At 51.7% G+C, this 25,611-nt stretch overlaps 2 protein-coding genes across 2 annotated transcripts; both read right to left on the bottom strand.

Annotated features, from left to right (window-relative positions):
• Positions 1–898: 898 nt before the first annotated feature.
• itga11b (integrin, alpha 11b) lies at positions 899–19,297 on the bottom strand (the record flags this gene model as incomplete). The annotated part of the gene is made up of 29 exons (XM_079742823.1): positions 899–991; positions 1,386–1,499; positions 1,713–1,811; positions 2,003–2,113; positions 2,207–2,290; positions 2,512–2,625; positions 2,966–3,047; positions 4,121–4,197; positions 4,286–4,378; positions 4,514–4,787; positions 4,877–4,962; positions 5,428–5,538; positions 5,616–5,752; positions 5,931–6,097; positions 6,296–6,426; positions 6,814–7,017; positions 7,617–7,760; positions 8,464–8,612; positions 8,681–8,825; positions 9,677–9,747; positions 10,287–10,452; positions 10,638–10,782; positions 11,871–12,019; positions 13,702–13,829; positions 14,453–14,567; positions 14,910–15,001; positions 15,147–15,250; positions 17,693–17,804; positions 19,252–19,297. 29 exons carry the CDS (start codon positions 19,295–19,297, stop codon positions 899–901), a joined length of 3,543 nt encoding a protein of 1,180 aa, XP_079598949.1.
• A 1,551-nt stretch (positions 19,298–20,848) lies between these two features.
• Positions 20,849–25,605, bottom strand: znf277 (zinc finger protein 277). Its single transcript, XM_079743957.1, has 12 exons — positions 25,446–25,605; positions 25,028–25,250; positions 24,659–24,747; positions 24,404–24,486; positions 24,066–24,157; positions 23,744–23,854; positions 22,776–22,908; positions 22,437–22,504; positions 22,159–22,255; positions 21,990–22,032; positions 21,507–21,681; positions 20,849–21,363 (listed from the first exon to the last, which is right to left on the bottom strand). The coding sequence occupies exons 1-12, from the start codon at positions 25,471–25,473 to the stop codon at positions 21,108–21,110; spliced, it is 1,398 nt and encodes a 465-aa protein (XP_079600083.1). The 5' UTR covers positions 25,474–25,605; the 3' UTR covers positions 20,849–21,107.
• Between the last annotated feature and the right edge of the window lie 6 nt (positions 25,606–25,611).

The following is a 25,611-nucleotide window of genomic DNA, read 5'->3' as shown; positions in this document are numbered from 1 at the left end:
ATTAAGGAGCATGTAGTGGTTAGACAGTACAGAGACAGGTTTTGACCAAACCTAGAAAAGTCCAACCAGTGCATTTTCAAAATAAAAGCTCTTACCAGATGGTCAGATTTATTTTCTGATAATGTTTTATTTTGTCTCAACATTAAGTCATAACGTACCATCTCATATTACGGTGACATTTTTAATCAGAATACTGGCAACACACACATTTCCCACACAGATATTTACACAGGTTCAAGTTCACACAACAAAAGTGCATTAGCTATGTATAAAAAAACAATAACACAGCGAGTAGCTTCTAGAAGCCTCTAGTGGTTAGTCTATCTAGTAGGTAGAGAGGGCAGGTTAGTTGTGGTAAGGGTATTTCAATCCCAGCTGAGATTTTGGGTTCAATCCCCAAATTCCTCAGTCTACCTGAAGGCATCCTGCGTGTTAATGTCCTGTCTCAGTACTTTCTAACCCCTCCCTGGTCCTAAATGACCTGTCTCTGTACTTTCTAACCCCTTCCTGCTCCTTAATGACCTGTCTCTGTACTGTCCAACAGTTAGAGAGTACATAGACAGGTCATTAAGGAGCAGGAAGGGGTTAGACAGTACAGAGACAGGTCATTAAGGAGCAGGTAGGGGTTAGACTCTAACCTCTACCTGCTCCTTAATGACCTGTCTCTGTACTTTCTAACCCCTACCTGCTCCTTCATGACTTGGTCTAAAGAACAGTTTTCTGTAAGTTCTGAATAGTCTTGTCGATCTACAACAAAGAGTGTAAAAAACAACATTCAGACGATATATATAACATAGAAATGTATGCATTATGTGTATAGATATATATCTAGAGGATGACAGGGTTAGGGAGTGCTGGCCCTGAGAGCAGGTAACCTGTAGAGTTGAGGACATCTTGACTACAGCAAGTTCTCTGCTGTCTTCTCATTGGTCAACGCCAGCCCCTCCGCCTCCTCTGCTTCCTTCCGGGTCCGCCTCCTGAAAAAACCCAGCTGGAGAGAAGAAGAAGATCCTCAGAACCAGGAAGTTGTGTCTGTTCTAAAAGTTAGCTGGTTCTAAACTAGCTGGTTCTTAAAGTTAGCTGGTTCTTAACGATATCTGAACCCAAACAGCAGTTGGTTCTAAGCATTAGCTGGCCCTAAGAGCTAGCTGGTTCTGAGCATTAGCGGGTTCTAAGCTCTAGCTTGTTTTAAGCATTAGCGGATTCTAAGCGCAAGCTGGTTCTAAGCATTAGCGGGTTCTAATCGCTAGCTGGTTCTAAGCAGCGGGTTCTAAGCGCTAGCTGGTTCTAAGCATTAGCGGGCGCTTAACGCTAGGTGTCAACACTAGCTAATGGCCGCTAGCTGAGCCGGGCCCCTGAGCAGCATCATGGAGGACGTGTCTCACCCTCCACAGGAGCAGGACCAGCAGGGCGAGCAGCACCAGTCCTCCCAGTACGCTGCCCAGCACCACCAACACGGGCAGCTCAGAGAGCACCTCCTTCCTCAGCGCCAACACCACCTGCACACAGGACAGGGGTCATCAAGAGACAGACAGGTGGGTAGACAGACAGTGAAGTATACAGACAGACAGGTAGACATACCGACAGACAGTTAGGTAGACATCCAGTTAGGTAGACAGACAGACAGACAGTTAGGTAGACATACAGAGAGACAATTAGGTAGACAGGTAGACAGACAGCTAGGTAGGCAGACAGACAGACAGGTAGGTTACCACTCTAGTCGGTCTGTCCTCCTGCAGAAAGCTGCTGCTGGTCAGGTCGAGGTGAAGGTTTGCACACGTCAAGATCTCCAGAGATCGGAACTTCACCTTCTGAGGTCAGAGGTCATACATGTCTCAGGACGATACAAAACCTGTCTCTCCTCTCTCATCCCACCATCATTCTGTCTCTCCTCCCTCATCCATCCATCATTCTGTCTCTCCTCCCTCATCCGTCCATCATTCTGTCTCTGCTCCCTCCATCATTCTGCTAATATAAAGTGAGGGAATGTAAAGTGACTCACGGTGGCCAGCGTGTGATGCTGCAGTCTCCCTGAGATGCTGACCTGCACGGTGCTCCTGGCCGCGACACTCAGCCTGCACTCCACAGCCAAACTCCTGCTGTTAGAACGGTTCTGCATAAACACACACACACACACACACACATGTGTAATCATGTATAAAAGTACAATCCTTCTGAACCATGTCCATGTGTGTGCGCGTGTTACCAGCTGTGGGGTGTGTGTCAGGTCCTCCTCCTTCTCCGTGGTGTGGGCTGTGTGGGCCGGCAGGCTGCAGTGACCCCCGCCGGCCTGCAAGGGGCGGTAATACACAACACTGATTAATAATATATTACAGTAGGACACAATCCTGGTATAAAACAGCTAATATTAACTTATTTATATTTACAACTACAGCACTATACTGTGTACTATAGTGTCTATATGGTGTGTGTTTGTGTGTATATGGTACTATAGTGTGTACTATAGTATGTACTATAGGGCGTATTTGAGGGTGTAGTAGGGTGTATTACCGGCAGGGTGCTGTAGGAGGTGAAGTTGAGCAGCAGGGTGCCAGACGGCGTCACAGCCCAGACATCCAGACCGAGCAGGAGGTCCGACACGGGAAACATAGCCAGGTTCTGGACCTGCAACCAGGAGCTCAGCCAATCACAACACTGGACCTGTCCCCTGACAGAGCGACAGTCTCCCCACACACTGGCCTACAGAGCAGGAGGAGGAGCAGGTGGAGCAGGGGTAGGAGCAGGAGGAGCAGAGGGAGCAGGAGGTGGAGCAGGAGGAGCTGGAGGAGCAGAGGGAGGAGGGGGAGGAGGAGCAGGAGGAGGCTGTAGAGGAGGAGCAGGAGGTGGAGCAGAGGGAGCTGGAGGAGGAGCTGGAGGAGTAGAGGGAGCTGGAGGAGGAGCAGAGGGAGCTGGAGGAGGAGCAGGAGGAGGCTGTAGAGGAGGAGCAGGAGGAGCTGCTTCTCACTTGGTACGTCAGGGTGGTGTCCAGGGAGGATGAGGAGGATGGGGGTGAGGAAGAGATGTCATAATGATGAGAGTCAGGGTGCCTGGAGACAATCACAGGCATGTGTGTGTGAGAGAGAGTGTGTACGCAAGGGGGTGTCTTCAAACCCACAAACTTCATGAGAGGATGGCCGAGGCTGAATTGCATCATGGGTAGCGTGGTTCTTCTGATATTGTTTTCTTAAAGGGGACGTGTGCGGCTTCAGGTGGGCGTGTCCACCTAGATCTGTGCTGGATAGATCAGCCTGCCAGCCTACCCAGTGGACTGTAGCAAACGTTGCCCATCTATCCGTCACACATCTAGGTGGACACGCCCACCTCTGATGTCAGAAGCTGCACCTTCATTTTTACGGCTTGTAACGGCTAATCACACTCACACCTGGTGGTATAACGTGTCCCCTTGAAACGGTTAAACTGAAACAGTTTTCAGCCAAGAGGACTTATCTTCTGAAACACCACCTGACCCACCTCTCCCCGGGGACCAATCAGAGCTGACATAACTCCCCCCGGGGACCAATCAGAGCTGACCTGACGCCACATGACCTGACCTAGAGAGTCACAGAGACAGGTCTGCAGGGTTACCTGGTACCAGGGTTACCTGGTAATAGTGTTACCTGGTACCAGGGTCACCCGGTAATAGGGTTACCTGGTAATAGTGTTACCTGGTACCAGGGTTACCTGGTACTAGGGTTACCTGGTTACCTGGTAATAGTGTTACCTGGTACTGGGTTACCTGGTACCAGGGTTGCCTGGTACTAGGGTTACCTGGTTACCTGGTAATAGTGTTACCTGGTACCAGGGTTACCTGGTAATAGGATTACCTGGTTACCCAGTAATAGGGTTACCTGGTACCAGGGTTACCTGGTAATAGGGTTACCTGGTTACCCGGTAATAGGGTTACCTGGTACTAGTGTTATCTGGTACTAGGGTTACCTGGTGAACAGGAGATCTGCTTCGTACTGTAGAGGAAGGTGGAGATGGTTCATGTTGTCTGCTGGATTCCTCTCAATGCCCTCACTATTTAACAGACAAAAGCACACACACACACACACACTTGTCTGTAATTCTTCATTTCACCAGTAGGGGCGGGTGATTGGGTGAGGAAGAAACGTTTCACCTGCTGGTTTCTATGACGACCTCCATGTGGTCCAGAAACTCCAGGTGGCTGAACTCAAACTCCACGTGGAACGACAGCTGGGAGGAGAGAGGAGACAAACCACATCCCATAGAGGGACATCTGTGTGTACAGACATCTGAAGACCACCATGGGGGCGGGACCTACCTGCGCCTTTGATCTCATGAAGGGAGCACTGATGTTACAGCTCCTTTGATTGGCCAGCTCAGCGTGACACTCTATCTGGAGATCTGATTGGTCCTGGCAGGAGGGAGGAGTCTCATATTTTTAATCCACGTAACATTCCACTATTGTCTTGATATTAGATCAAGAGATAGCGATGTAGATTGTTACGCAGATAGGACCAGGCAGCCTGGTTGTCGTGGTAACGGTTACCTTGACGAGGATGCTGGAGAGGACCAGGTTGGGGGAGTGGCGAAGGTGCAGCGCAGCGCCAAAGGCGTTCTCCCCAAGGTTCTCCAGACGGCCGTAGACCACCACCCTCCGACGGCTCGACTCCACCACCCTCACAGAGGCCCGCCCCGCCCCAGAGGCCGGGCCACGCCGCCCCGGGACCACGCCTCCCTGTGCTGGGACCCCACCTTCCTGCTCTGGGCCCGCCCCCTGCTGGCGGCACAGGGCAGGATGCCCTTTCACACCACAGAACTGGCTGCCATGGAAACAGGATTATTATCACAGGTTATGGTGTTTGTGTGTGTGTGTGTGTGTGTGTGTGTGTGTGTGTAGATGTGTGTGTACCTGAGTGTGGGCAGGTCTGAGTGTGCGTGGAGGACCAGGTCAGGCCGGCAGCTCTCCTCATGCTCACAGCCATTCCAGAAGGGGAGCTAGGGAGAGAGGGGAGGAGCCACAGAGTAGAGACTCTAGTGATGTCACTAAGGGGAGGAGCTACGGAGAGAGGGGAGGGGCAACAGAGTAGACGCTCTAGTCATGTCACTAAGGGGAGAAGCTACGGAGAGAGGGGACGGGCAACAGAGGAGAGGCTCTAGTGATGTCACTAAGGGGAGGAGCTACGGAGAGAAGGGACGGGCAATAGAGGAGAGGCTCTAGTGATGTCACTAAGGGGAGGAGCTACGGAGAGAAGGGACGGGCAACAGAGGAGAGGCTCTAGTGATGTCACTAAGGGGAGGAGCTACAGAGAGAGGGGACGGGCAACAGAGGAGAGGCTCTAGTGATGTCACTAAGGGGAGGAGCTACAGAGAGAGGGGACGGGCAACAGAGGGGAGGCTCTAGTTCTGATGTCGCTAATAGATGCTTGTGATTGGCTGGTCAGGTTAAAGGTTGGGCCTCACCTCAGTCCTCAGGACGGAGGGCCAGTCAGGGTCCAGGACCGGCCCGTCTTCGGGGGTCTGCAGACCGGTCTCCGTGACGACCAGGATGGGCCGGCCATAGTCAGGGGTCTCCTGGGGCGGGGGGGGAGAGTGTGACCACAAGCTCACCTGGAGGGAGGGGCTTCACCTGGGCTGTAGTGTCGTCTCACCTGAACAGAGAAACTGATTGGCCGACAGAGCTCTTGTCCAGGAAGCAGGGAGAGCAGCAGCAACCTGTCCTCTGATTGGTCCAGAACTGCCCGGGGGGGGACCCGCCTCTCGTCCAGACCCAAAGAAACCCAAACACCTGGGGGTGGAGCCACAGGTCAGGTGACAGCTAACTCCAGGTGTGTGTGGAGTTAGCAGACACACACACACACACACACACACACACGCACACACAAACATACGCACACACACACACATTGTGAAGCGAAATGTTAAGCTGGCATCATGTGTTTGCTATCTCCATGGCGACGACTCACCCACTGGGGCGGAGGTGGGGGCGGGGGCGGCGGTCCGGGCCAGCAGACAGACGGACAGTGACATGCAGCTCACCTCCCTGCCCCCCCGCTGGCAGTCCTTATGGAACAGGTTCACCTTCTCAGGTTCAAAGGTCACCCTGGAGCTGATCCGCAGCACACTGCGGGACCTGCTCTCTCACACACACACACACACACACACACACACACACACACACACAGACACACACAAACACAAACACACGGGGACACACACACATGCGCAGACACACACGGGCACACACGGACACACACACACACATTACTAAACTTCCACTCCCACTGATGAGGTGACGGTCCACATGGTGACTGGTGATTGGTTAACGGACCAGATTGTGGCCACGCCCCCCAGTGCCCCCACAGACAAGTCCACCAGCCCGTCTGCGTTCAGGTCCAGGACCCCGTGGAGACTGAGACCCAGGTACTGCAGACCGGACCCCAGGGAGACCGCCGAGATCCTCTACAGAGACACAGGGGGGCCGACAGAGAGACACACAGGCAGGTAGACAGGCAGGTAGACAGACACAGACACACAGGGAGGCAGACAGACCGACAGACAGACAGACAGACAGACACAGACAGACAGACAGGGAGGCAGCCAGACAGACAGACAAACAGGTAGGCAGACAGAGAGAAAGACAGGTAGGCAGACAGACTGAGTAAGTACCCAACAAGGAACATGACTGAACACCAACAACGGTAATTAAACTCACTATCTACATCATGAGATATGATCACTGTATAGAGATAGAGATATAGACACTGTCTACATCATGAGATATGATCACTGTATAGAGATAGAGATATAGCCACTATCTACATCTATAGATCTATTCACCATCTGTACCTGTCTGTATTTCTTCTGGATGCGGTCTCTCTCTCCGTAGAAGACGTAGACCGCCCCCTGGTGGTCGTCCTCCAGTGGCGCGCCCACCACCAGCTCGCTCCAGCCGTCCCCGTTCATGTCGGGGATGGGGGCGAGGGCGGAGCCTAGCCGGGCGTTCTGGGCGCGCTCCGACCCCTCCAGCACCCCCTGGTGGACTAATGTTCCCTGCAGCCACAGGGGGAGGGGCCGGTTGGACTAGTCTAGTTACTATGGGCTAGTCTGGGCTAGTCTGTTCTGGTGTAGTGTAGTGTGGCATAGTCAGGGCTACTCTAGTCTGGTCTAGTGTAGTGTGGTATAGTCAGGGCTAGTCTAGTCTGGTCTGGTCTAGTCTGGTCTGGTATAGTCTGGTCTAGTCAGGGCTACTCTAGTCTGGTCTGGTCTGGTCTGGTGTAGTCTGGTCTAGTCAGGACTACTCTAGTCTGGTCTGGTCTGGTCTGGTGTAGTCTGGTCTAGTCAGGGCTACTCTAGTCTGGTCTGGTCTAGTGTAGTGGTATAGTCAGGGCTACTCTAGTCTGGTCTGCTCTAGTCTGGTCTGGTGTAGTCTGGTCTAGTCAGGGCTACTCTAGTCTGGTCTGGTCTAGTCTGGTCTGGTGTAGTCTGGTCTAGTCAGGGCTACTCTAGTCTAGTCTGGTCTGGTCTGGTGTAGTCTGGTCTAGTCAGGGCTACTCTAGTCTGGTCTGGTCTAGTCTGGTCTGGTGTAGTCTGGTCTAGGGGATCCATCAGGTTGTCCTGATGGTTCTGGCTCCTCCTCTCCTCAGACCCACCTGGGCGCTGAGGGCCCACATGTACACGCGGCCTCTCTCCCAGCCCTGGCAGTAGTACATGGGCGCGGCCACCAGGAGGACGTCTGTGTCTCCGTCCCCGTCCAGGTCCACCGACGCCAGCTCACTGCCGAAGTATGAGCCGATCTGAAGGAGGGAGGAGAGAAGAGAGAGGAGGAGAAGAGTAAAGAGGAGAGAGGAGACGAGGAGAGAGGTGGAGAGGACAGAGGGGAGGAAGAGGAGAAAAGTAGAGGTGGAGGAGAGGAGGAGAAGGAGAGAGGAGGAGAGGAGGAGAAGGAGACGATAAGGAAAGAGGAGGAGGAGGAGAGAGTAAGTGTCAGCTATCTATTGACAGGGACTCTACATCTAACCCTATCATCTTTGGGCATCAAAAAGATCAACGGTTCGAGACTTAATATTGCAAAGATTCTGTAGACAAACTGGCGAGAGACCAGTTTAGTCAAACTCAGGCCCTGTCTTCACGGAAACTATTATTGGGTAAAAACAGAAGTCTTGTACGTTTTTTTGTGTGGACGCCAGATACGCAAACGATGACGTCATCGTTTGCGGAGGAGAGGTCACTATGTTTACCTGTTGTCCCAACCGCGTTTGGTGGAGAGGTTGCTATGGTTACCTGTTGTCCCAACAGCGTGTGGGGGTGAGGTTGCTATGGTTACCTGTTGTACCAGCAGAGAGTGGAGGAGAGGTTGCTATGGTTACCTGTTGTCCCAGCAGAGAGTTTGGAGGAGAGGTTGCCATGGCTACCTGTTGTCCCAGCAGAGTTGGAGGAGAGGTTGCTGTTGCTACCTGTTGTCCCAGCAGAGTGTGGAGGGGAGGTTGCTGTGGTTACCTGTTGTCCCAGCAGCGAGTGGAGGATGCTGAGGTGCCCGGTGTTCTTCATGGTGAACACGATCACCTTCCCCGTGTGGTTGAACCTCGGGGCCCCGGCGACGTACAGCTGCCTCCGCCGGGCCGTTACCATGGAACCCACCGCGTAACCTAGGAGCAGAGCGCCGTCAGTGTGAGTGACAGTATCCCTCCTCCACCCCCCCTGCCCCCTCCCTTACCCAGGTAGGCGGCGTGGTTCTGCAGGCTCTCGGGGAACTCCTCCAGGTAGGACGAGCGCGGGGGGATGACCTTCCCTCTGGGGGTCTCCTTCAGCACCGCCCCGTTCCAGTCGTAGGCCCCCACCGCCCCCACCAGTACCCCGTCCTGCAGTCAAAGGTCAGCCTTCATCCACTCATACGACGACATCATTCTGCACACTCTTCTGATTAACGTTTCCATGGAAACATTGTAATCCTGTTGAGCCGTGGAGCAGATGTCTCCTCCAGACCGAGACCTTGGAGTGGGGACACAGAGAACTGCCAGGCGCGTCCTGAAGGCTTCTGGACTCTGCAGACGAGCTCAGAGAGTCAGAAGATCCTCATGATAAATGTTTTTTTTCTTTTATTTCAATGGTGGCCATGGAGCCAGGATCCATAACTCCAGCGGCTGGCTGTTGGACGGCAACAGGACTGAGGTAAGAGGAGCCTTCTCTTCTCTCATGGAACGTTGTCAACTCAAATCCTTCTGTCACATTTAAACCCGTTTTTCCGCTGAGGAAACTATTTTTCCATTAAACAGAGCAGTGATATAACTCCAGGAAAAACACTCTGTTTCCACCCGCTGAAGGGAAGACTTGTGAACTGTTTGTTCTGTTTCTGCCTGTGTAGCCACTGTCTAACCCCTACCTGCCACTTAATGACCTGCCTCCATATTCACTTTCTAACCCTGACCTTCCCCGCAATGACCTGTCACTACTGTCCTACCACTACCTGCTCCTTAATGATTTGTCTCTGTACTGTCCAACCCCTACCTGCCCCTTGATGACCTGTCTTTGCACTGCCTAACCCCTATCTGGTCCCTGATGATCTGTCTCTGTACTGTCTAACCCCTACCTGCTCCTTAATGACCTGTCTCTGTACTGTCTAACCCCTACCTGCTCCTAAATGACCTGTCTCTGTACTGTCTAACCCCTACCTGCTCCTTAGTGACCTGTCTCTGTACTGTCTAACCCCTACCTGGACGAGGTGGGAGGAGAAACCAGCCTGGGCCATCTGCAGTCCAAACTTCCTCCCCTCGCTGTTGGTTCCTAAACCAAGCAGGACAACACAACAAAACACAACAACATAACAAGACACAACAACACAACAACACAACAAGACACAACAACACAACAAGACACAACACAACCAGACACAACAACACAACAAGACAACCATTCAATACTCATACTTCTCCCTTTGATAGCGATGTATGAATATTAGTTTAAACAACATTCCTTCATAATTAACAAGACCAGACTGCTGAGAGCCACAGGAGACCATGCTATGTACACAGCTATCGCTACCAGCTAGGCGACACCTCGCTAATGCTAACAACAACATGTTTACAAACATCTTGCTAATGCTAACAGCTAACAGACACCTCGCTAAAACTAACACTAACAGCTAACAGACACCTTGCTAATGCTTACAGCTAGCAGCCACCTCGCTAATGCTAACAACTGAATGCTAACAGAAATCTTGCAAATGCTAAAGCTAACAGTTGACATAACAGCCAACAGACAACTTGCAAACACTCACATCTAACAGACACCTTGCTAATGCTAAGGCTAATGCTACCGCTCACCTTCTATGGAGAAGATCCTCTCTCCAAGCGCCTCCACGATGTCCTTCAGCGCAGACTCGTCTGAGACCTTGAAGACGTGCTGGTCCTCAGGGTCGCTCGCCAGGAGGCGGATCTCCTTCAAGAAGGATGCGGGGTCTATCCCCAGACGGGTGTAGCTCCCCAGGACCTGAGGAGGACCCCTCATCATCATCATCATCATCATCATCACAACAGGGTCCCAAACCTCGGGGAGAGAGAGAGATAGACAGACAGACAGACAGACAGACAGACAGACAGACAGATGGAGAGAGAGAGAGAGAGAGAGAGACAGACAGACAGAGAGAGAGACACACACACAGAGGGAGGACTCACAGCGATGGCGTACGTGGTGATGTTCTCCTTCCTGCTCAGCTCGACGGCCCGTGGCAGCTCGGCGGAGTCATGTGACTCTCCGTCCGTGATGACGATCATCACCTTCTTGGCGCCGCGCCGCCCGCCACGCGCAAACGCCTCCTGACTGGAACACACACACCATGACCTCAATGACCCCCGACCCCAACCCTCCTGACCCCTGACCCCCACCCTCCTGACCCCAACCCTTCTGACCCCTGACACCAACCCTCCTGACCCCTGACCCCGACCCTCCTGACCCCAACCCTCCTGACCCCTGACCCCGACCCTCCTGACCCCAACCCTCCTGAACCCTGACCCCAAACCTCCTGACCCAAACCCTTCTGACCCCTGATGGCCAAAATAACCTAACAAACACACCACATATACAGTATAGATATAGGCACATGTTAAGGCCCATGGTGAAGACATGTCCCAATGTTAGGGGCCTTCAGATGCTCACACAATGCACACAATCATTCGAATCTATCTGCTGATAACACTCAGCCACAGCCCAGGTTGCTCAAGGCCAGGCAGGTGCTCTCGAGAAACCCTCACACCAGCCTTGACACACACAACTCACAACACACAATTCGCTAGAAGAAAACACATAAGACTGATACACCCTGAAGGACATTACGCTCATTCGAAGCAGAACCTCTACGGAGGCGAAGCTCCGGACGACCTCAGCGCTGTTAGGGACTTAGACATTTTCGCTCGATCGATCTCTTACGCTCTATAGCTCAGTATAACCTTTTTCACCTTACTAAATAAATCCGAGGCCCTCGTGCCGACAATTTTATCTCCTCTCCGTCTCAGTATATCTGTTCAAGTAACTAGGCAGACTATTTTTCCCAACACCCCTGACCCCCACCCTCCTGACCCCAACCCTTCTGACCCCTGACACCAACCTTCCTGACCCCTGACCCCGACCCTGACCCCCTGTTCTGTGTTCAGCGTCGCTGCATGCGTCGCTGGCTGCTCACGGCTCTCATCACTGTGCAACCTTCACTACCGTGCTCTTGGGGTTCTAAGGCTTCCGTACCTCTGGGGTTCTAAGGCTTCAGTACCGGGCTCTGGGGGTTCCTAAGGCTTTAGCACCGGGCTCTGTGGGCTCTGGGGGTTCTAAGGCTTCAGTACCTCTGGGGTTCTAAGGCTTCAGGACCTTGGGGGTTCTAAGGCTTCAGGGCTCTTTGGGTTCTAAGGCTTCAGTACCGGGCTTTGTTGATCCCGAGGGCGGTGCGCGTCTCCTCTCCTCCTCGCTGCTCGATGCTTCGTGCCGTCGCCACCACCTCCTCCACCGTCTGGAAGTCATTCAGCGCAAACTCATGCACCACCCGGGAGCCGTACTGCACCACCCCCACCTAGGAACACAACACAACAACACCTAGGAACACAACACAACAACACCTAGGAACACAACACACCACCTAGTACACACAACAGACCAACACCTAGTACACACAACAACACCTAGGAACACAACACACCACCTAGAACACACAACAGACCACCTAGAACACACAACACACCACCTAGTACACACAACAGACCACTTAGTACACACAACACAACAACACCTAGTGAACACAACACACCACCTAGTACACACAACAGACCAACACCTAGTACACACAACAACACCTAGGAACACAACACACCACCTAGAACACACAACAGACCACCTAGAACACACAACACACCACCTAGTACACACAACAGACCACCTAGTACACACAACACAACACCTAGTACACACAACAGACCAACACGTAGTACACACAACACACCACCTAGTACACACAACAGACCAACACCTAGTACACACAACAACACCTAGGAACACAACACACCACCTAGAACACACAACAGACCACCTAGAACACACAACACACCACCTAGTACACACAACAGACAAACACCTAGTACACACAACAACACCTAGGAACACAACACACCACCTAGAACACACAACAGACCACCTAGAACACACAACACACCACCTAGTACACACAACAGACCACCTAGTACACACAACACAACAACACCTAGTGAACACAACACACCACCTAGTACACACAACAGACCAACACCTAGTACACACAACAACACCTAGGAACACAACACACCACCTAAAACACACAACAGACCACCTAGTACACACAACACAACACCTAGTACACACAACAGACCAACACGTAGTACACACAACACACCACCTAGTACACACAACAGACCAACACCTAGTACACACAACAACACCTAGGAACACAACACACCACCTAGAACACACAACAGACCACCTAGAACACACAACACACCACCTAGTACACACAACACAACAACACCTAGTGAACACAACACACCACCTAGTACACACAACAGACCAACACCTAGTACACACAACAACACCTAGGAACACAACACACCACCTAGAACACACAACAGACCACCTAGAACACACAACACACCACCAAGTACACACAACAGACCACCTAGTACACACAACACAACACCTAGTACACACAACACAACAACACCTCGTACACACAACAGAGCACCACCTAGTATACCCCCCCACCTGAGCCCACCCCGTCCACCACCCACAGGTGCTAGGTAGCTCCGGCTACGTGGCATGTAGCACTGCTGACGTATCACCAGTGGTATGTGTTCATCTTATCGCTGTCCTGTACTCCTGCTGTGACCCACATCGCTGTCTGGGATTAGCATCACATGCTATCGTCACCTAGCATGGAACGCATGGACTGGATAAATCATCCTCCCGGACTGGACTCAACCAGATGTGTGGAGGACAGACTGGGACGAGGAGCAGCTGGTGTTCATGAGACGGACGGCTCGGTCGAGTTAGAAACAGGAAGCTCTGCTTACAGACAGGATGTGTGGATCTGCTGCCAACCACCACATGCAGTATAGGATTCATTCTGATGTGGCTGAAAGTTTCATTTGACCGTTCTTAGTTCAGATGTTTGAGGGTCCACCACCCTGACTGTAAGACCCCCCTCACACATCGGGAACCCTCTGGTACCTGGGTCTGCCCCCGGCCCATGTAGAACTTCTCCAAGATCTTGATGAGGAAGTTCTGCACCTCGTACCAGGGGTAGATGGAGTTGGAGCCGTCCAGGACGATCACGATGTCCATGAACGTCTCACACCCTGGGGAGAAAACACACCTCACTGGCTGATAAAGACTGAGCTAGGCTAGGCTAGGTGGTGTGATAGTAGGCTGAGCAAGGCTAAGCTAGGTGGTGTAATAGTAGACTGAGCTAGGCTAAGCTAGGTGGTATAATAGTAGACTGAGTTAGGCTAAGCTAGGTGGTGTAATAGCAGACTGGGCTAGGTTAAGCTAGGTGGTGTAATAGTACACTGAGCTAGGCTAAGCTAGGGGGTGTAATAGTAGACCGGTTAGTTAACCCCTTTAACCAGAGGAGGAGGTAGTTACTCTAGAATAGTTAACCCCTTCAACCAGAGGAGGAGGATGTTACTCTAGAATAGTTAACCCTTTAACCAGAGGAGGTGGTAGTTACTTTAGACTAGTTAACCCCTTTGACCAGAGGAGGTGGTAGTTACTCTAGACTAGTTAACCCCTTTAACCAGAGGAGGTGGTAGTTACTCTAGACTTGTTAACCCCTTTCACCAGGCGATGGTAGTTACTCTAGACTAGTTAACCCCTTTAACCAGGCAGTGGTAGGTGCTCTAGACTAGTTAATCCCTTTAACCAGCGGAGATGGTAGTTACTCCAGACTAGTTAACCCTTTTAACCAGGCGGTGGTAGTTACTCTGCAGTGCGGGTGCGATGGTGCTGGAGAACTTGAAGTTACGTCCGATGCGAGAGCAGATTCCGGTGCTGTAGAAGGAGCTGCCACACTCATGAGACCAGAGGGGCCCGCAGGTCTGAGGACAGAGACACACACTGAGACCAGGGGGGCCCCATGAGACCAGAGGGGCCTGCACGTCTGAGGACAGAGACACACACTAAGACTAGAGGGGTCCCATGAGACCAGAGGGGCCCCATGAGACCAGAGGGGCCCGCAGGTCTGAGGACAGAGACACACACTGAGACCAGAGGGGCCCCATGAGACCAGAGGGGCCCGCAGGTCTGTGGACAGAGAGAACATGAGACCAGAGGGGCCCCATGAGACCAGAGGGGCCTGCACGCCTGAGGACAGAGAGGCCGTCTGTCCCATCGCCACGCACCCCGCTACGCCACGGCTGCTGGTTACTATGGTTACTCACCATGAAGCTCTGGTCCTTGGGATTGGAGGTCAGGGACAGCCCCAGCTTCATGTGCTCCTTCCGCTCAGAGACATCGGGCAGCGACACGCGCCCTGAGCACCGAGGAGAGACAGAAGAACAGCCCAGAAATCACGCCAACATCTCCCCACACCTTAAGGGACAATGAGGTCAACCTGCACTTTACAGAATATCCCGACCCTAACCCCGACCCCTGACCCCTGTGTCTGTGAGAGGTACCCAGGTGAAGTCTGGAGCAGTTCTTCCGGACGTCCAGAGGACAGCGGTACACGTCTCCGGTCTGCTGGCCGTCGCTGGACTCCAGCGGCGCTCCAACGAGCAGCCTGCAAACACAAGTCCACTGTTAGAGCCCCAAAGCATTATCTAACCCAGAGCTCAAACCGTATCAGCCCCACCTCTAACCTCTGACCCTAACCCCAGAACTCTAACTCTAACCCTAACTCTAACCCTAACTCTGACTCTAACTCTGATCTCTGACTCTAACCTCTAACTCTGACCTCTAACCCTAACCTCTGACTCAAACCTCTGACTCTAACCCATAACTCTAACCTCCAACCACTAACTCTAACCCTTAACTGTAACCCCTAACTCTAACCTCTGACTCTAACCTCTAACACCTAACTCTGACCTTAACTCTGACACAAACTCTAACCCTTGAACTCCCACCCCTCCAGACTATTCTATTTGGTATTTAAAGGTTTTATCAGCAATTCTAGGCCGAAACATAAATTATCACATTCATCTGATCATTCCTCACGATCCGCTAGCTGCCCTCCCCATAAGGAGGCTGTCAAAAAACGTGTCACTTCAAGGAGCCTATGCTCCGAGATCGTACACAAAAACAAATGGTACTACCAACCACTCAAAACCAAAATAATATAGTATTCGAACCAATCACCGACAAGGGATGGTTGTTGTGGGGTTTTGCGCTGTGTTGATGATTGTTTTTACTGGATGCACGAAACACAGAAGGGAGGGGAGATCTGTTTGTTTGTGATCTCGCTTCAAATACCAACAGAAGTGACGTCTCCCAACACCGCTGATACAACCTTTAAGTGCCTTTGAGTCTCAGCCCTTATTGTTGTGTACTTTCTTCATTTGTGTTGTAGTTACTGCAGAGCAGGGCCTGCTGTAAGAAGGTTCGCCCAACAAACAACAGCGAGAGCGTTAAGGTCTGGGGGCCAGAGACTGCTTCAGACACATTAAGAGGAATGATGGTTCCTGTCACATCATTAAAGCCCGGTCTGGACAGCAGCTTCTGGGAACACAAAGGATCCACATTCCAAACAGCCTGCATCATTACGTCGTACCTCCAATCATCTAACCCTTCTCCGCGCGCATCAAAGAGCCTAAGCTCCTAACCACATCCCAGCCCCGGCCCCGTCTGCCATCACTTCCCCCCGCAGCAGGGAGCCAGGCATCTGGGGGTCAGAGACGACCAGGGGCCCGGGGGAGGAGCCGTCTCCTGGCTCCTGGGGACCGGGGGGAGGAGCAGTCTCCTTGAGACACGTCTGTCCCCAATGGGGAGTCTGTTCCCCTGGGGCTCTTATTATCGGTTTACCTACGAGGCCGCTCACTTCGAGGATGCCAGTGGCCCGGCCTCGTAGTGAGCGGCCTCGTAGCTAGACTGAGGCTGGGATGCTCACAACAGGCCTGTGCGCTCTGGCGCGCTGCTCTGGAATGCCGCTCAGCCCAGGCAGGAAGCTATGTGATAACATGTCCCAGATGATTTCAACTAGTACGTACTTTAGAAAATTGGGATTTTCATGAAGCTGACAAGCCTAGCCCACTGTGGCCAGCCTTAACATTCAGACGTTTCACAAATAGTTCTTACAGAATGTGCTTCACCAAACGATGAAACAAACAGACGACAGTATTCCCAAAGGACCACACAGAGTAACCCCTCCTCTAGTGGCCCGGTCCACCTCTGAGGCCCCGAGTCAGGGTTAGGGGACCAGAGGGGGAGGGTTAGGGTGAGGGTTAGGGTGAAGGTGAGGGTAAGGGTTAGGGGACCAGGAAAAGAGGGTTAGGGTGAGGGTGAGGGTGAGGGTGAGGGTGATGGTTAGGGTGAGGGTGAGGGTGAGGGTTAGGGTGAGGGTGAGGGTTAGGGTGAGGGTTAGGGTTAGGAGACCAGAGGAAGAGGCTCCTCCAATGAGCAGAAAACAAAACCAGTCCTCTGCTGTTCGTACAGAAGCTTCATGTCCTGAAGCGATACAGACAAGTAGGATTTAACGATGGAGGAGGACTGAGACTGGAGTGAATGTGAAAGAAGTTTCAGACTGGTGAAAACATCATTACACACACACACACACACAGACACACACACACACACACACACACATTTTCCAGACGCTTGTCAGCCTCAGGAGGCAGCAGAATATTTTCCACATATTTACCTTGAAATAGTTAGGAACCTCTAGGACAAACAGACAGACAGACAGACAGGTAGTCAGACAGACATACAGGAAGGTAGTCAGACAGGCAGACTGATAGGTAGTCAGACAGACAGACAGACAGACAGACAGACAGACAGGCAAACAGGTAGTCTGACAAACAGTCAGACAGACAGGTAGTTAGGTAGTCATTTAGACAGAGACAGACAGACAGGTAGTAGGGCAGACAGACAGGTAGTGAGACAGACAGGTAGTTAGGTAGTCATTTAGACAGAAACAGACAGAGAGGTAGTAGGGCAGACAGACAGCTAGTTAGGTAGTCATTCAGACCGACAGACAGACAGATAGGGAGTCAGACAGACAGGTATGTACCAGGGCCGCCCCCCCGCCATGTGCTGCTGGACCGTGTATCCGAACTGCGTCCCTGGGGGACCGCGGTGCAGCCCGGCACGGGTCGGGTGGAAGACGAAGGCCAGAGGAAGATCTATAACACAGAGGAAGGGGGTTACTAGGCAACCACACCCCAGACCTGTCCAATCAGAGAGCTCCAGGTACATCACATCACATCTATCCTGGTCACTACAGACCAGGTTCTGTCCCCTGTGACCCGGACATCCCTCTCACTACAGATCGGGTTCTGTTGCCTGTGACCCGGACATCTCTCTCTACAGACCGGGTTCTGTCCCCTGTGACCCAGACATCTCTCTCTACACGGGTTTGTCCCCTGTGACCCGGACATCTCTCTCTACAGACAGGGTTCTGTCCCCTTTGACCTGGACATCTCTCTCTTCAGACAGGGTTCTGTCTCCTTTGACCTGGACATCTCTCTCTACAGACAGGGTTCTGTCCCCTTTGACCTGGACATCTCTCTCTACAGACAGGGTTCTGTCCCCTTTGACCTGGACATCTCTCTCTTCAGACAGGGTTCTGTCCCCTGTGACCCGGACATCTCTCCTGCGCCACGATGAGGTGAGGCTGGAATGAAGCAGGTGGACTGTGCTGGCTTCTGATTTGCTGACACCAAGCCGTGACTGGGTCACTATAAGTAAACCTCTCCCTCCCTATCCTCCTCTCCTTCCCTCTCTCCCTCCCTATCCTCCTCTCCCTCCCTATCCGCCTCTCCTGCCTCCTTCCCTCGAGGGACGAGTTATGAAGCCAGATAAACATCACTAAACGGGTTTATTTCACATTACCCTTATCCCATCATCAGGGAAACACTCTCAGACCGTTATGGGCTAATGCTGGTTCAGAGAGAGGGAGAGAGAGAGAAAGAAAGAGAGAGAGAGAGAGAGAGAGAGAGAGAGAGAGAGAGAATAACCTTCTGTATCTCTTCCTCTCAACTCAATATAATTAAATTCCAAAGTTGCACCAATATTGATTATACTAAACAGTTTAGCAATACATTGTGCAAAGAGATGTTCTGAATTATGAAGGCAGGATTCTACTACAATAATAATACATAAATGATTGTTACCTAGACTACTCATCATCACTTCTATAACTACTACTACTATTATAACTAATACCATTACTACTACTACTACTACATTAAAATAACTACTACTACTTCTTCATCACCATAACTACTACTACTACTAAATTACTATAACTACCACTACTACTAAATACTACTACAACTACTATTATAACTACTTCTACTATTACTACTCTAACTACTACTGCTATATCGACTACTAATACTATTACTACTATAACTACTATTAATAATATTACTACTATAACTACTAGTAATATTATTACTACCATAACTACTACTACTACTAATACTACTACTTCTACTATTATAACTAATACCATTACTACTACTACACAAATCCTATTTATTCTACTACTACTACTACTACTACCAGTATCACTACCACTACTACTAATACCACAATACCACCATGCTACCACAATATTCTTCCTACCTGGCAGCAGGCTGCAGATCCACATGGTGAGAAAGCAGTAGTCCATGCCTGCGGAGTGTTTGTAGAGAGTGCGATCTGTGTGAATGGAAGTGTATCTTGTATATGTGTGTGTATGAAAGAGTGTGTATGAGTGTGAATTAGACTATGTGATAGAGTGGGTGTTCTGAATGTGTGGGTGCGTGTGCGTTTGTGTGTTCTGAATGTGTGTGTGTGTGTGTGTGTGTGTGTGTGTGTGTGTGTGTGTGTGTGTGTGTGTGTGTGTGTGTGTGTGAGGTGGGATTTCTTTGCGGTAAACTGAGTTTGTTTGAAGACTGATTGAGAGGGAGGAGTCAACAAACACTACAATAATAATAATTATACTTTAATATAAAGTATTGTTACAAATATATAAATACACATATATATCATATATATGTATAAAGACACACACAAACACACACACACTCACACTAGTAACCATACTTGACATTAAAGTACAATTATCTAATGCCAAATTATGCCGTGTTCTTTCCTACGGCGATCGAACTTTACCTGTAAGCCTAAACTAGACGGGCTGTCGGCGCCCCCTAGAGGCGACCTAAAGCAACACAAGTAAATAAATAAACAGACATGTCTCCGTCACTGTTTTTCTACATTTAAGTTATTAATCAAATGGACGCAAGCGGCAGCTGATATCAGCTACACAATCCTATCACACACACACACCCTACAACAAACCCAAGACTGCACCTACCTTTCAGGCCACAACCACCTGTACAGACCCCACCCACCTGTACAGACCCCACCCACCTGTACAGACCACACCCACCTGTACACCCCCCCTCCAGCTGTCCAAGATGGCGAGGACTCCCCCTGCAGAGCTGTGGCCACGCTGATCCCCACTGACCTCAGTGGACCCAGAGGACAGAGCCTCTGGCCTCACCCTTCATACACGGCAGTGGGCAGTTCCCTACTTCATACTGGGCGGTTCCACATGTCATACTGGGCGGTTCCCTATGTCATACTGGACGGTTCCCTATGTCATACTGGGCGGTTCACTATGTCATTCTGGACGGTTCCCTGTCAAACTGGACGGTTCCCTAGGTCATCGTAGGCGGTTTCCTATGTCATAGTGGGCGGTTCCTTACGTCATAGTTGGCGGTTCCCCATGTCATAGTGGTTGGTTCCCTATGTCAAAGTGGGTGGTTCCCTAGGTCATTGTGGGTGGTTCCCCATGTCATAGTGGGTGGTTCCCTATGTCAAAGTGGGTGGTTCCCTAGGTCATGGTGGGTGGTTCCCTATGTAATAGTGGGTGGTTCCCTAGGTCATGGTGGGTGGTTCCCTAGGTCATAGTGGGTGGTTCCCTATGTCATAGTGGGTGGTTCCCTAGGTCATGGTGGGTGGTTCCCTAGGTCATGGTGGGTGGTTCCCTAGGTCATAGTGGGTGGTTCCCTATGTCATAGTGGGTGGTTCCCTAGGTCATGGTGGGTGGTTCCCTAGGTCATAGTGGGTGGTTCCCTACGTCATCAGATCTTAAAATGAGCAGCAGGCCAAACAGATGCAGCGTTGGTGTTGAGGCCTGTTTATTGCTTCATGGGCAAACACACAGACTGCAGGCTAACCTTTAGCTCTGCACAACCATGAGGTAAATATACCAATACTTTGTGCACGCACCCACACACACACACACACACTGACACACACACACACACACACACACACACACACACTACTTGGGCCGTGTTGACTGAGGCGTTGGACCGACTTCATGGCCCACTGAACACTTGCCACTCCCCTAACTAAACACCCCTCCAAATGTCTTTGACCCTCCACTGTTGAGCCCACAAGGGGGTCTGGGTGGGACCCCTGGGGTCTGGTTAGGACCATCTGGTTCTGGGAAGGGGGGGCTGGGGGTTCCTCAGCAGCTGATTCAGGACGCTGGAGTCTCTCAGGGCCTTCAGGTCTGACAGGTCCTCAGCGATGACCGGGACGTCCCTCTGCTCCACCCCCTCTGCTGTCCCCACCCCCTCTGCTGGCCCCGCCCCCTCTGCTGGCCCCACCCCCTCCTCCTCCTCCTCGCTGTCCACCAGCACACAGAGAAGCCCGTCGTTTTCATAGGTGGGGAAGAAGTACCTGAAACACAGAAACACCTTCAGACACACACACAGATACACACACACACACACAGCTAGCTAAAGCAGACCAGCTGTTAGCTTTAGCATAGCGAGCTAAAGCATAGCGAGCTAAGCCGTGGCGGTGAGTGGATCGGATCTTACTGGGGCTGGTCCCACACGGACGGCGCTGGAAGCTGCATAACATGACCGGCCGCCATGATGTGTTGGAGGACCTCTTCTTTGGAGCCAAACTTCTCCTGGCAACCATAGCAACGGCACTGGTGCAGCTCCCTCCGGATATAGTTCACAAGCTTCACCTGCTGGTAGAACCGGAGGCCTGAGGAGAACCACGGAACAATAAAAACCACGGAACAGTAAAGAACACGGAGCAGTAAAGCCCACAGAACAGTAACGACCACTGAACAGTAAAGAGAGCGGTACAGATCAGTAAAGAGCGTTACTGAACAGTTAAGAGCGCTACTGAACTGAACCAACGTTTCTCAACTAAGCAGATTGCAGAATACGATGAATGTAATGATCTGACGACCAGACGTTGTGATGATGTCATGGTCTTCTGGGAGGTTAGAGTTGGGGAGAGAGCTGGGAGGTTATGATGATGATGTCATGTGGGAGGTGAGAACCTACCGAGCCGGGTCTTCAGCTGGCGGAGATGGAAGCCGTGGGTGTCCTGAGACACAGAGACACGCTTAGTCCCACATCACACGAGAGAGAGAGAGAGAGACAGAGACAGACAGACAGACAGACAGAGACAGTGTGTGTGTGTGCGCGTGCGTGCGTGCGTGCGTGCATGTACCTCCATGTGTGAGTACATCCTGTCCATGCTTTCTGCCTGCTGCTCACAGAACAGGCAGACTGCCCTGACTGGGTGGGCCCGCCAGTCAGACCAGTCGCTGCAACACAAACCAGTTTGGTTCTTAAATCGCTTGTTCAGAACCATGATATTGTGATATTAGCATTATTTTAATCTAGTGTTCCCTTTCTGAATAACCCCAGATGGGTGGTGGCCATGGGGTGTGTTATAGATCCATCGTTATAGGTCCATCAGTATAAAGACTGGAGGAGGCCACCTACTCATCAGTGGGGTCCACCATGTCTCGGTCGTCCTCAGACTGCACCTCCTCCCAGCTCCTCCCCATCTCCTGCAGGACACACACACACACACACACACACACACACACACACACACACACACACACGGTTAGGGTTACTGGTGCTAGGGGCTGTGAAGGGCCCTAGGTTCTCTGAGGGCCCCTAGGTTCTGTGAGGGCCCCTTGGTTCTCAAAGGGCCCCTAGGTGCTGTTAGGGCCCCTAAGGTGCTGTGACGGCTCCAAAGGTGCTGTAAGGCCCTGTGAGGACCCCTAGGTGCTCTGAGGACCTGTGAGGGCCCCTAGGTGCTGTGAGGGCCCCTACCAGATAGTTGATGACGTAGAAGCGGTCGTACTCGTGGTTCTTGGCGTTGATCCGGCGGTGGGACTTCTTCCTCATGTGGTCCTTCAGCGTCGTCTTGTCCCGGAAAGGCTTCTCACAGTACAGACACTGGAGGCTGAACCAGACAGTAAGACAGGAACCAGGCAGTAAGACAGGCAATACAGACACTGGAGACTGGAACCAGGCAATAAGACAGGTGATACAGACACTGGAGACTGGAACAGAGAGTAAGACAGGTGATACAGACACTGGAGACTGGAACAGACAGTAAGACAGGTGATACAGACACTAGAGTCTGTAACCAGACAGTAAGACAGGTGATACAGACAGTGGGACTGGAACCAGACAGTAAGACAGGTGATACAGACACTGGAGTCTGGAACCAGACAGTAAGACAGGTGATAGAGATACTGGGACTGGAACCAGACAGTAAGACAGGTGATACAGACACTGGAGACTGGAACAGACAGTAAGACAGGTGATACAGACACTGGAGTCTGGAACCAGACAGTAAGACAGGTGATACAGACAGTGGGACTGGAACCAGACAGTAAGACAGGTGATACAGACACTGGAGTCTGGAATCAGACAGTAAGACAGGTGATAGAGATACTGGGACTGGAACCAGACAGTAAGACAGGTGATACGGACACTGGGACTGGAACCAGACAGTAAGACAGGTGATACAGACAGTGGGACTGGAACCAGAGAGTAAGACAGGTGATACAGACACTGGAGTCTGGAACCAGACAGTAAGACAGGTGATACAGACACTGGAGACTGGGACCAGACAGTAAGACAGGTGATACAGACAGTGGAGACTGGAACCAGAAAGGGAGAGAGGTGCTACAGACAGTAAGACAGGTGCTACATACAGACAATATAGGCTGAGGAACCCAGACAGTAAGACAGGTGTGACTGACAGTAGGACAGAAGAGACCTGACCTCACCTGTCCAGCTTCATCTGCAGGTGGTCCAGGAACTGGGTGCAGTAAACGATGTTGTCGGGGAGCCCTACGCTGAAGGCGTGCTCCCTGGCCATGTGGTTCAGCAGAGACGCCCTGCAGACCAATCAGACGCACCCACCGTGACATCACAACCCTGGTGACATCACAACCATGAAACACTGTGTAGGTCACCCCTACCTAATCTGTGTGTGTGTGTGTGTGTGTGTGTGTGTGTGTGTGTGTGTGTGTGTGTGTGTGTGTGTGTGTGTGTGTGTGTGTGTGTGTGTGTGTGTGTGTGTGTGTGTGTGTGTGTGTGTGTGTGTACCTGTTCCCGCTGAACTCCTCGCTGCAGAACATACACACACGCTGGAAACTCGTATCGTCCCGCTCCCTCTGCTGCTGGTCCAGAGTCTCCTCCTACACACACACACACACACACACACACACACACACACACACACACACACACACACACACACACACACACACACACACACAAGAGCAGCTGGTCTGACGCTAAATGCATGGCTGACAGCCTCCAGCTGCTTTATACTGCCCAAGGGCCTCATGGGGAAGGGAACCTATGTGTGGCTGTGCTTTAGTGCCTTGCCCGGCCTGCTTGGCACTGCAGAGAACAGGTGAATTATGGGATGGATGACTCACCAGTCTCCTCTGCTGAAGCTGCTCCCTCAGCAGTCGGTCCTCAGGAAGTACATCACACAACAGGAAGTAGAATTCTTGTTTCTCTGCGAACACACGCCCATCATCAGTCAGGGGATTTATAATATTAGCATATCCCTCCATATATCATCACAGTAACACAACACTATATAGTGAGTTTGTGAGGTAGGTCTGCACTAGTGAGGCTGTGAGGTAGGTCTACTACAGTGAGGTGGTGATGAGGTAGGACTGTCTTACCGACTGGACCCTCGGAGTTGGTCTTGATGACACTGCAGTACTCTGTGAGGGGCTGGTCCAGGAACCGGCCCTTCCAGTACGACATGTACCTGAGGACACACCTCATGTCACACCCTACACCGACAGAACACACGACCCTCTCCTATGTACTTAAGTCATACATCAGCCGCTTTGATCCAAAGAGACTGACAGTTATTCCAGATAGATAGAGGCGGGGCAGGGGGGGGGGGTCTTACTCAAGGAGGGGTTTGAACCAAAGACCCTAACCACTCCTCCATCAGGGTGACAGTTTGGTCACATGTGGGGCCCGGCAGGGTGACAGTTTGGTCACATGGGGGGCTCGGTAGGGTGACAGTATCGTGGTCCTACCTGGGCAGGTCGGCGATCAGCTTGACGTCCGCCACCACCAGCTTGTGGTCCAGCAGGAGGTGCTTCAGCAGCCGCTCCGCCTCCGACAGCGGGGAGGTCTGCGGACACAGCGGGCAGACCAGCGCCTCGGCCCCGGGGCCCTGGTCGGAGCCGACCAACGGACCCCCGAGCGGCTCCTCCTCCGGGAAGCTCAGAGCCTCCAGGATGCTGTCCTCATGTCCGGCTGCAGGGGAGACACGTTAGTGGTATCGATACAACCCTGACCCTTATCAATAAAATGGTTACTGACAAGACAATATACCTTCACGTCCAACTACATTGTGCATATATATATATATATATAGTTAGATACTAGAACGGATATAAACCTGAAGTTAAAGGTATAAACCTGAAGTTAAAGGTAGAGACGTTACAATACCTTCTTCATTAGCGGTGCAAGTCGCCATCTTCTGGTCACGTGGACAAAACAACAGAAGATGAGCCAATCGGAAGCCATGAAGGTATCACGTGGTGTAGTTCTCAGGAGGCCAATACGTGGCGCTAGAGTCCGGCGGCCGGCTCTGATCTGGGATCGGTTCACTCAT

Source organism: Pollachius pollachius, assembly GCF_949987615.1.
Source record: "Pollachius pollachius genome assembly, chromosome: 9".
NCBI lineage: Eukaryota > Metazoa > Chordata > Actinopteri > Gadiformes > Gadidae > Pollachius > Pollachius pollachius.
This window is presented reverse-complemented; position numbering and strand designations above follow the sequence as displayed.